This window comes from Cibotium barometz, chromosome 4, assembly GCF_041138505.1.
Source record: "Cibotium barometz isolate CiBa-2024 chromosome 4, ASM4113850v1, whole genome shotgun sequence".
In the NCBI taxonomy this organism is placed as follows: Eukaryota; Viridiplantae; Streptophyta; class Polypodiopsida; order Cyatheales; family Cibotiaceae; genus Cibotium; species Cibotium barometz.
Window position 1 is genome coordinate 20773786 of NC_141049.1, and position 12118 is coordinate 20785903.

Sequence of the window (12118 nt, forward strand, 5' to 3'; positions counted from 1 at the left end):
TGGGGGGTAACACTTGGTACCACCCTGGTCTCAAACTCTCTGACTCTATGCTCGACATCCTTTTCCCTGTTGTTGTAGGAAGCTATCATGTCAGATCAAGTGTGCACATGTACATGGGACATGGACTACTAAGAGCTAAAATAGGTTGCTAGGGAAAGAAAAGCGAGTTGCTATTTTCAAGGTTGTTTCTAAAAAAACCAAATAAAGAATAGCATGCATGCTGATTTTTAGAGAATCTTCCTAAAATTAGTTGATTATAGCTTCTTTCTCAGGAATTCTACAAGGAGACGCCAAAAAGTACGATGCTAGGAATTTTTTGGGAAAAAAATGATAGAGGTTGACTCCTTTGTTTAAACGTGGGGCAAAAGTGTTAAGAGGTTGGCATTGAGTATATATCCAACGTAATGAATCTCGTATAGATAAAACTTTAATTTTTTTCATTCACATATAGCTCATTGCTTTCCAACAATTTTATCACTTTTTCTACGTCAATGTCATGCTGCTCATCTGTGGTTGAAAAAATTAATAGGTCATCCAAGAAGATGAAGACACACTTGCCTATCAAGTCCTTGAGTACCTTCATCATCATGCAGTTAAATGTAGTCGAGGCATTTGCAGAGACCAAAGGGCATGACCAAGAACTCGTAGTGGGCCCGTTAAGTTTTGAACGTAGTTTTTGGGATGTCCCCATTCACAATTTGCACTTATAAGGTCAATCTTCAAAACACCTTAGCTCCGTTCAACCTCTCTATTATGTAGTCAATCCGAGGCATTACAAACTTTCTTTTTTGATCCATCAGTTTGTTGAAAGTTTGATAATCTAAGCAAAGTTAGGACAATCCATCCTTCTTTTTAACAAAGAGTGGGGTTGCAAATGGAGACACACTATAGCATAAGAAACCACATTGCAGTAACTCATGGAGTTGATGGTCCAACTCCATCTCCATGGTCTTGCTAAAGGTGATATGGAAACTTGCTTGAAGGTTCGGAACCTAGGAGGAGTTCAATTTTGTGGTCCTCTAAGGGATCTTGGCAGGAAGGTTGTTTTGCAAAGAAAGATCTTCTAGAGCCGGTCATGCGAGGCCTTGTACTTCTCAGAAGCACTAGTAACCTTTTGAGTGGTCTGAACATAGATTACCGCACACTACTGCGCATATTTCGAAATCTCTCATTTAGCCTAGATTTGGCTAATAATGACTAGAAAGTTAGGTATCCCTAGCTCACATTTAATGATCATGAGAGTCTTGGACACATTTCGGGTAATCTGGATCATGTGCTGATCCCAATCTCAACATCTGAGATAAAGTTTTGAAACCACTAGATCCCTAAGATAATGTATGCACCTATAAGAGGGACGACAAATTATGTGCCCTAGATGAGTAATTTAGCACAACAAGCTTCAAACTTGATGCTCGTTGTCATGCATGTGCTAAATCCGTCCACTTGCTTATCTATCGAAGGTTAACGGGAAATGACCTTGCCGACGAGCATCTTGTTCGTGTCCTCTGTAGTACTTCGAATAGGAAAATGACTCTTTGGCCACCTATGTAGCCAAATGTCTTGAGCTATTGTTGAAAGATGACGTTAGCACAATGCCAAATTGTCATGGGTGCTCGTTTGGTTAATTGATTGGATAGTGGTTAAGTGTGAGTGCACACCCTTCACTTAAGAGGGGGTGTTGAAATATATAAGCTTGGGTTATTTGGTTGAGGTATGTGAACACACCTTAGAGGTGCAAGATATTATCTTCTGTATCATGGAAAGATAAGAATACGACGAGATATTGTGCGAATGGTGAGAGCCCCATGAAAGCATGTGAAAAAAGATGATTACCTTGAGTACGTAGAGCCCTTACAGCCTAAAGACTTAGCAGAGGCAATTAAGTATGCGCAGATATTTGATGACATCAAGCGTCGTAGTGCGCGTGGTGGTTCGAGCAGGGTGAGGGTAGTGAGAAGAGGAGGTCGGGCCTTAAAAGAAAAGGGTTCCGCCGCAGTGATAAGCAAGGGGATAGGATGGACCAGGGAGGATAGGGTGGTCATTGGTCTAAAAAACCACGACCATCTAGGAAGAAAAGAGACAACGAAGTCCAAAAAAAAAGGAGTATATTAAAGCACGAAAGGAAAATCGTTACTTTAATTGCAACGATGTAGGGCACACGAAGGCTATGTCCAAAGCTTAAAGCCAGTACGAGCGGCAACGAGCCCAAAAGAGATGGTAAATCCTCTAGGCAGTTGCATACCAGTGCAGAGACTCCCTCTCAGTTTCGCAGAGTTCAGAGAGGTGACAATGTGTCGTTGTGATGAGCATCACGCTTGTTCGGTGACACCAGCGATGTGGCAGCCTACTGTACCGCATGACATGATGCGCATGTATGGCACCATAGGTGGCCGTAGAGTCACAGTTTTTATCGATGATGGAGCTAGCCATAACTTCTTGAACTACTCGTTAGTCAAGAAGTTGGGGTTGACTGAGACCCAAAGCGATCATGAGTATACTGTTGGCCTAGCTAACAGATATGACAAAACGGTATGGAATACCGTAGTATTGGGGGTCCCATTATCTATGGAGGAATATGATGCTCCGCTTGACTTTCAGGTCATGCACTTAGCCAGAGCAGACGTATATCTAGGCAGGGAGTGGCTGTATGGCTTGGCTCGGAGTTACCTACATAATACGCTACGTTTTGAGCATAGAGGTAGAGTCATTACCCTGCAGGGCGACCGTACTGTCCCCGCCACACCACTTATTTCCTCCATGGAGCTGTGCATAGCGGTCCGTAGAGGCTAGATAGCAAAGGTATATGCTTGTTACCCTCTTTTGAGCATGGAGGTAGAGTCATTACCCTGCAGGGCGACCGTACTGTCCCTGCCACACCACTTATTTCCTCCATGGAGCTGTGCACAGCGGTCCGTAGAGGCTAGATAGCAAAGGTATATGCTTGTTACCCTCTTTTAAATTCTATTTCCGTATATGAAACTATAAATGATGTTTGCGTAGACAAACAAGGAAAACAAAATAGCCTTGGACGAGACCCAATGTTTGAAAACCCTATTTGGCATGCATGCGATTCAAACAAGAAAAAATCCAAGGTGAAAGACACATTAAAGAAAAAGTACATAGATACTTTAATGAATTTATTAGAGGAATTTCAAGATGTTTTTCCTGATGATTTGCCAGATGGCTTACCACCATCTAGAGAAGGAGACCATGGCATCGAAGTATGCCAGGATCAAAACCTATAAGCAAACCTGCGTATAGATTAAGCCACTCCGAGCACAGGAGGTGGAAAAACAATTGACGGAATATTTGAACAAAGGCTTCATTCGGCCTAGTTCAAGTCCGTGGGCATCGCCTATTCTTCTGGTAAAGAAGAAAGACGGATCTATGCGGATGTGCATAGACTATAGGGCTCTTAAATCAGATAACGATTAAGAACAAGTATCCGATGCCACGCATGGATGAGTTGTTTGATCAACTCTATGGATCGAGATACTTTATAAGTTAGACGTGAGATCAGGGTATCATCAGGGTAGAATTAAAGTAGAAGATATTATGAAGACAGCATTTAGGACCCATTTTGGGCATTTTGAGTTTTTGGTTATGCCATTTGGGCTAACCAATGCTCCAGCGACGTTTATGACGCTGATGGATAGCATTTTACATCCATATCTGGGAAAATTCATAGTAGTTTTCCTAGATGATATTCTTGTGTGTACATTAAGACACAAAAAGAACACATAGAGCATTTGCGTCTAGTGTTCGAGTTGTTGCGAGAGCACAAACTATTTGTAAAGATAAGCAAATGTGAATCTTTTGAAATAGAAATTCACTACCTTGGCCATATTATATCCGCCGATGGTACGCAGATGGAGCCAGAAAAAGTAGAGGCTATTCTTAAATGGCCAGCGCTGAAGAATCTCGAGGAACTGCAAATTTTTCTTGGCATGTCAGGGTTCTACCGACAGTATGTGAAGGACTACGCGAAGATCGCAGTCCCGCTTGAGTGACCAATTACGATCAAAAACTAAACACATTAGTTGGGGGGAAGCCCAACAACAGAGCTTTGATAAGCTCAAGGTGACCGTAGCAGCTACACCTGTTTTGACTATTGTCGATCCAAATGAGCCGTTTGTCTTGGAAACAGACGCTAGGAATGAGGCCATTGGGGCCGTACTTATGCAAAGGGGACGCCCAATTGCATTTGAGACTAAAAAGTTAGATCGTGCGCAGCGTAACTACTCGGCTTACGAGCGAGAGTTACTAGCGATAGTTCATGCACTGAAAAAGTGGAGACACTATTTATATGGTGCTTCTTTTGAGGTCCGGACGGACCATGAAAGTCTGAAATGGCACTGAAGGGTAGAAAAGCTCGATGTGGGCGGAGATTCTACAGGAGTTTGACCTTCAGATACGTTATCAGAAAGGTAAGTATAACGTGGTGGCAGATGCACTTAGTCGCATACCACAGATTAATGAACTTAGTTTCACAGTCTTCAAGAATGATTTCTTGGAGTCACTACGTGGTTTATGTGAGCACGATCCATCTTTTACAGAGGTCTGGCACGCTGTACGCGTACACACTTCTTCATAGACGCGACCACCTCCCTTGTTGGCACGGATTGCTAGTCCGGAGAGACTGGCCGAAGGTGCAACGGGAAGGGAAGAGAGAGTTAGTCCGGAGAGACTAGCCGTGTCTTCCGGGTATAGCTTGGAGCCGGAGAGCTCTAACGTAGGCCCTTCATCACCTTTGACCTCCACGGCTTCAAAGGGGGGTGATAAACTTTCTCGAGGGGAGAAATATGCTAATTACTCCATTGACGACGGGTACTTACTCTACAAGGGTAGAGTATGTGTACCAACTATTGGTGACTTTCGGGCCCAAATTCTTAAAGAAAGTCATGATAGTCTAAGTGCGGGTCATCCTGGGATTCAGAACTAGTAAAAAGATAGTTTTATTGGCCTAGTTTGTTTAAGGACGTCCAGACTTATGTGTTGAAATGCAATAAGTGCCAGGTCAATAAACACGAACGTCTTAAGGCTGGAGGACTACTCCATCCACTGGAGATTCCTCAGGGAAAATGGGAAAGCATTTCCATGGATTTCATTACCGGCGGTTTACCCAAGATGAGTCGAGGAAATGACTCGGTGTGGTGGTAGTGTGGACAGGTTAACTAAAATGGCAAAGTTTATCGCCACACGAAGAAAACTGTTAAAATGCCAGAGTTGGCAAAACTCTTTATTGAACATCTCTACAAGCTATATGGCTCGCAGATATAGTGTCGGATAGAGATAGAAAGTTCAACAGTCATTTTTGGAGGGAAGTCTTCAAAAAGTTGGATACTACTATGAGTATGAGTACGGCAGATCATCCGGAGTCTGATGGTCAAACTTAAAGAGTTAACCAAATTCTAGATGATATGTTGCGTTCTTATGTTAGTAAGAAGCAATCTAATTGTTGGGAAGAGTACTTGCCCTTATTGGAGTTTGCCTATAACAGCTCCAAACACTCAGCGACCGACTGGATTTACACCATTCATGTTAATGTATGGATTCTAGCCAAGATCTCCGATGGTGGCTGTAGGCCTAGAAAAGGAGAAGATTCAATCTGTCAAGGATTTCCTTGAAGATATGAATGATATGCTCGGAGCCGCACATGAGAGCAGTTTTAGCGCTCAGGATCGCGCTAAAACTTATGTGGATAAAGGACATAGAAAGGTGACCTTTGCAGAAGGTGACTTTGTATTCCTCAAGGTTCCTGCGCAGTCAGAAACCATGAAAACGGAAAAGTGTGATAAACTTTCTCTGAGATATTGTGGTCCTTTTAAAATCCTTAAGAAGGTTGGGGACGTAGCATATAAACTTGAGTTACCGGAGAGTTCTGAAGTCCATCCTGTCTTCCATGTCAGTAAACTGAAGAAATCAGTTCTTTACGGGTTAGAGAACGCAGTTTCTCCAGAGATTTTGGTGGACTTGATAGAGCCACCAAAGATACCACATGAACCTGAAAAGATTCTAGAGTATCGTGACAGACAAACCCGACATAAAGTGTACCAGGAGGTACTTGTTAAATGGACAGACAGGGATGAGGAAGCAGCTACTTGGGAACGCCGTAGTGCAATTTCCAAGAGGTTTCCCCAGTTTGTTTTCAAGGATTAAAACTCTTCTTAAGGGGGGCGTAATGTCACGTAGGCTGTAACGCCTGTGATGATCGACGACAGATCGGATGGCTAGATGGGGCTTTAGCGTCAACGCCTCGGCTGGAGCACCGAGGACGTGGCCATTCGGGGTTCAGTGGGAGAGGACGCCCATGCGGAGTCATGGGCGACCAGGCTAGTGTGGACGGCAAGCCACACACTATATAGCCTGGGGGATGAGGGGCAATCCTCATTCTTCCTCTGTGGGGCTGGATGGTGAGTCAGAGGCCGTCCCCTCCTGTGGTAGCACCGGTAGTGGTGTTACGGTGATCTAACACTCTCCCAAGCCTATCCCTAGCACCTTAGATTTTTTAACATGGTATCAACAGCATGCTAGGTTCTTAGGATTTGGTAGAGTTTAGAGTAGATTTGTACATTGGTTCATTGGATTAGGTTTTTTAAGTATTTTGTTTTGATTTTGGAAAATCAACACACTCAGTATCATAGAGATAGATTATTTACGTGATTACCTTGGTCAATGGTTCAAGTGAAGGATTTGAAGTTTCTTGGTACTATCCATGGAGTAAGCGAGTGAAGATTTCAGCAACATGAAGATTTTGGAGTCTACATCAACAATGAAGCTGCCAAGAAGATTACATTTATGATTACTTTGCCTCATGAAGAGTCTTCATAAGCAAAGATGATGCTGAATGTGAAGGAGGATTGCTAAGTGATGATCCCATGGTGCATTTGGCATGGAACATGAAGAGGTTGTCCATGAAAGGATTAGCTGTTATACAGGCTAAGAGCCCATGTTTGAGCACACTAAAAAGAGGATTGTGCTAATTGAGTGAGTTGCTCATGAAAGATGAGCAAGATATGTTCGAGCCATTGATGGTTTTCATGATGATACACCTTTGGTTTCTCAAAGAAACTTGTGAAAGCACCCTTAAACATGCTCCGTGGAAAGAACAGCATGCAAGTTGTGAGCACAACGGGGAGATCACTATAGCCATGTTGTTGGCTATCATGGAAACTCAAGAGGTTTGTTCGTGTAAGAAGAGGAGGCAAGTATGTTGAGAAAGAGTTTCATGAAGGAGAGAAAAGAAGTTGGCACGCTGAGATTAGCCAGCTGAAGCATTAACCAGACGGCGACTTAGCAAAGGCACAGCCTTCATAAGGGCAGCAACAGTGCAGCAGTAGCATGAACACAGAGAAGCAGTATTCCGGATTTCCAAAGAAGGGCACGCAAGAGCAGCATGCCAGCCGCGCGCTAGCATTTTCAAGTAAATCACAGCGATTGACCCTACACAGTAATCTGAGCAGCAAGCAATAGCTCAGCGAGCAAGGTATACGAGAAGTGGGTATGTTCTCTTGGAAGAAGAGGGTTACATGAGCTGACATCAGAGGAACGACATAAGATGCAGTAGAATCAATGACGGGCGGCCACACCACCATCACCCAGTAGACCGATAGCTCGAAGAATCAGCGTAATATAGTAACGTGTGCCTCACCTGTGCAGGATATCTTCATTATTTTGTTGATAAGATTTGAATTAAAGCCCTGTAATGCTATCTTAGCAAACCCCCATTCAAAGATCCTTTGATGCAAAACAACCTTTAATTATAAAGGTTATGCCCACGCATTAGTTTCACAAGCCTATTCACACGTCAGCATACAAAAATCAACCTAATGCAAACCTTGGTTAAAGGGCACATACTTGGAAATGTTTACATCTCTATATTCTCTTAAGGAAGAGTTTCACAAAGCTGTCACATGGCAAGGATTTGGAGGTTTGAGAAAAGGAGGAAAAGGAGGAAGAGAAGTTTGAGAGAATTTGATTTTGGAAGCCTCAAAAGACATGCGAAGCACATGTTCCCAACTAGTGGATAATAATAAGCACATGTAATACCAGGTAGAGCATCATGGAGAAGGGTTGGAGATGGGTGAAGTAGAGCCTATATTGTGGTGCCCGCCAAGTTATGCCACAAAATGCCCATGAGTGCAGTTGTGACACTCCCTTGGTGTTATATTTGCATACTCACCTACCCTTTCTCATAGAAATCTCTACTCACAGGAACTTAACATGCCTCTCATAGACAACTCAACTCACACGAACTTAACACGCCTCTCTCATGGACAACTCAACGCACCAACGGAGGTGTTGAAAATTTGATGAGAAGAAAGTGCTCTTAGATTTGTGGAGTGTGACACCAAGGGGGAGTGATTGAAAATATAGTGTCACAAATTTATGTGATTGACAAGGTGTTGAGAAAGAAATTACACATTTTTGAAAAGTGGAGTGTGGTGTTAACACATGGTGTAAAGGTGGCAAGGATAAGAGTGCCACATGTCAACGATATTGGGCTTGATGCTATCTATATTTGAAGCGTTTCACTTTATATGGTTGACACAAGCTATTGCAATACAGTATTGTTGAGTGTGTGTATTTGGTGTCCGTATCTCTTAATGATGGATTATCTTGATTATTTTGAGCCTCCCTAGCACCTTGGAATTTCAACATATATGACACATTTTCTGGTCGGTTTGTAGTAGAAGTTGTCGCCCTGTTTTTATGCCCCACGACTTGAATAAACACCAATAATATCACGTGTGTGGTTTATACGTTGGCTGACAAGGTTATGAGTGCCCTGGCCTGGTTGCTTGGGCATGGGGGCCTCCATGGCCCCTAGCCTCTAAGGGCTGCCCACTTTGTAGGCAAGGCCCCTGAGACTTTAGGGTGCCCTTAGGGCTGCCCCTTTACCTACATTCAATATGTAGGCAAACACAAAGGTTCCTAATAACTAAATTTGGTGTCCCAGGCCTCTACATCATTCCAAAGGGTAACACTTTTGAGTGTGGGTCAACATGCACACCTAACCATGACCATGTAAGGGCATTGTACACCTGACCATGGACCCTAAACTGGATCCCTGGCTGACTCATTGCAGACTGGGGCTTAAGAATTACCACTCCTGCATTTGCCATACAGTTATGGCCCTATGGCATCCAAGTGCAGGATGCACGTGACACTCAAATCCTAGGGAGGAGGAAAGAAAAGCTAAGGTCAAACCTAAGCATTGATTAATGCACACATAATGCATCATACCTAGCAAGACAAAACAACATAATTTTAAGCAATAAAGGCGAAGAAACAAAGATATAAAGCATGTGGGCACACATTGATATGCATAAAAATTTTACAGCGAGAAGGGTCGCAGCCACATCAAATTAGTTATTCAGCTGCACTTACAAATTGATGTTACAAAAGAATCATCTAGTCTGATGTTTACAAAAGGCTTGTAATCTCATGGCTGGGGACCTCTACAATTCTAAAAGACATCAAAAAGTTCTTGTTTCCCTCATCTCTCACCTTGCAGGCCGTTGGTTATAATGGCTTTTTTCTTTCTTCTTTGAAGTGGCAAGTTTTGCTGCCCTTGCACTCGCTTCTGCTACAGCTGCTTTTGCTGCTCCATCACTCTCTTTAAAAGACTTCTTTTTCTTCTTGGAAACCAGTCTTTTAATTACCTCCTTTGCGTCTGAAGGCACTGAGTTGAATCCTGCATCTTCTTCTGTAGATGTATCAGGTCTTGACAGCACATTTGTATGCAAAAGTAACTCCTCGTCTCTTTCCTCTTTGGGTAACTTCTCCTTCTTAGCCTTGCGCCTTCTAGAAGATTTACTTTCAGTGAGGGATGCACCACTTCCTGCATTTTCAACTTCACCAATTATATGCCCGCTTATCCCCAATTGGCTCTTCTCATCATTGGAGTTCTTCCTTGAGCCTAAAGCAAGAAACTTGTGATTAAAACTCTCTCTCTCTCTCTCTCTCTCTCTCTCTCTCTCTCTCACATGCACTCGCATGTATGTCTGGTCCACTCGCCTGAAACCCCCCACCCACAGGTGATCAAAGCTTTTTGCAAAGAATACAACTATCATGTGAAGGTCAATGGAAATATACCATTTTCATACTCCTGATTGAGGCCAAGCTCAGCCAAAACTGCATCTAGTTCCACAAGTTCTCTCCTCTTCAGCTCCTTCTTTGACAGCTGCTTATCAGGCTCGTGTGCTGTAGTTACCACAAAGCTTGAATCACTACCCGCTGCTGCATTTCCTTCTGTTTCTTGATCTCCTTTCTCTCCATCAGACTCCTCTTCATCCTCTTCGCTTTCCTGTTAATCATGCATGCCATAAATGTGTTCAACAATGAAACAGATTACATAAGAGGTTCCTTCGAATCATCGCAAGAAGGCAAGCCTATATCATCCTCACTGTGAACACATGAAGCTATTCTCTCTCTCTCTCTCTCTCTCTCTCTCTCTCTCTCACCAGCGATCTATGCTCGTCCATCCACAATGCTATATATTGGCCGCTTTGATACAGTAAGACCTTGCTTAATAATACAAAAATACGCTACATTGATCTCTTTTATGAAGTTTAATGTGAGCCATCTAAGACTTAAAGTTGGGGAATACAAGAGGTGCAGGACAGAAAATGAAAGGGGATCCTTCACATGCATGCATACATACATCCATGCATACACGCACCCATGAAAGAAGAGGAAGAGGTGCAGGACAGAAAATGAAAGGGGATCCTTCACATGCATGCCCATATGTCTACATACAGACGTGTATGCCCACATACTTGCGTGTATCTATACATACATATGGTCATGGTGGGTGGGGGGGGAGTGAGAGAGAGGGGGGTGCAAGGGCGTACCTCTACTTGGCTGAGCTCATCTTGTTGTGGCTGTTGTGAGGGCAAAGGGGGAAGCGCAGGCAAGGCGAAGAACTCATCATCGTCATCGTCCTCACAGTCGGCCCAGGATGTGACGGAGACGGGCTTTGGCGTCCAGGCTTGTACAGGCTCTTGTTGATGATTCTGCTGCTCTTGTGTGGCCTTAACGCTGTCCTTGTTCTTCTTGCCGGATTTTTTCTTCCTCTCGAGTGCGCAGAAGATGTTGGCGCTGTTTATCACTGGCAATTCATCGGCCCTCCCGTTGTTGATAAGAGCTGCTCTTCTGACCATCCTAGCCGTTCAAACTTCTGAGATGCGGATGTGGGTGTCGGTGTGTGGCGTGTGTGTTCGTTATAGTATCGCTTCGTCTTTGATTTGCTTTAATATGAGCTTTTCGCGACGAGAAGTCGGTGAAATAGGTCGGTCGTAAGCTCCTTTTTCAGACTTTAGAACCTAAGCTACGCCACGTGCTCAAACCAAGCTATGCCACGTGCCGTAATCTCTCGCAACATTTCAGTTTGATATTGCAACTTATTTAGACAATTTAAATACTTGATATCTTAGAGCGATATGTGGTCCCCCCATGAAATATTTTTATTCCAAAAATTTGGAATGGCTAGCAAGGACCCAGGATAGGTAATGGGTCTAAATAGAGATCAAGATCAACCATGGTATAATCCTAAGACCATGCTTGCCCCGTTGGTGTTAATATAAATTCTTAAGAACTTGTGTTAACTTTGAGACCTAAGTAGGATTGGTGGCTAAAACATTTGCACTTCAATTTTCTATAGGTGTATTTAAAATGTTGAATACGTCTTGAACACACGTGGTACATAGCAATTTCATGTAGCAAACCCTACGAACATGGTACTTTATAAGAGAATATCTTGGTATAAATATAGATAGATTGGAGATTGTACTTTTTATATGAACTTGAAACATTGACAAATCTTTGAAATTTTGCATCTTATTTTCTAACCAAGGTGAAAAATAAGATGCATCCATGAATATATAAGTGTAGGTGGGTTGGCGATTATTCCTCCTATATAAATTTAAAATTGTAGAAAATGGGGCAAATGCTTGCAAAAAATGCCCTGAAGTGTCTGAAATTGGGTGAATATTTTCTAAAACCCTTCAAAACGGTAAAAATTTGGGCGAATGTTTTAAGATGCCAGGAGAATTGTTTATGGGAAAACCCCAAAAAATAGCCAGTTGTTGGCGAAGATTAGCCCTTATTTTTTTCC

The 12118-nt window shown here is 43.0% G+C and overlaps 1 protein-coding gene across 2 annotated transcripts; it reads right to left on the minus strand.

The window, feature by feature from the left end:
* Window positions 1-9300: 9300 nt before the first annotated feature.
* Window positions 9301-11246, minus strand: LOC147639022 (uncharacterized). Of its 2 annotated transcripts, none has more exons than XM_086786678.1 (3): window positions 10857-11246; window positions 10099-10309; window positions 9301-9844 (listed from the first exon to the last, which is right to left on the minus strand). In XM_086786678.1, the coding sequence occupies exons 1-3, from the start codon at window positions 11163-11165 to the stop codon at window positions 9507-9509; spliced, it is 858 nt and encodes a 285-aa protein (XP_086642804.1). In that variant the 5' UTR covers window positions 11166-11246; the 3' UTR covers window positions 9301-9506. The 2 variants fall into 2 exon arrangements, with proteins under 2 accessions (XP_086642804.1, XP_086642798.1); XM_086786672.1 differs by having other exon boundaries at window positions 9301-9922; window positions 10857-11245.
* Between the last annotated feature and the right edge of the window lie 872 nt (window positions 11247-12118).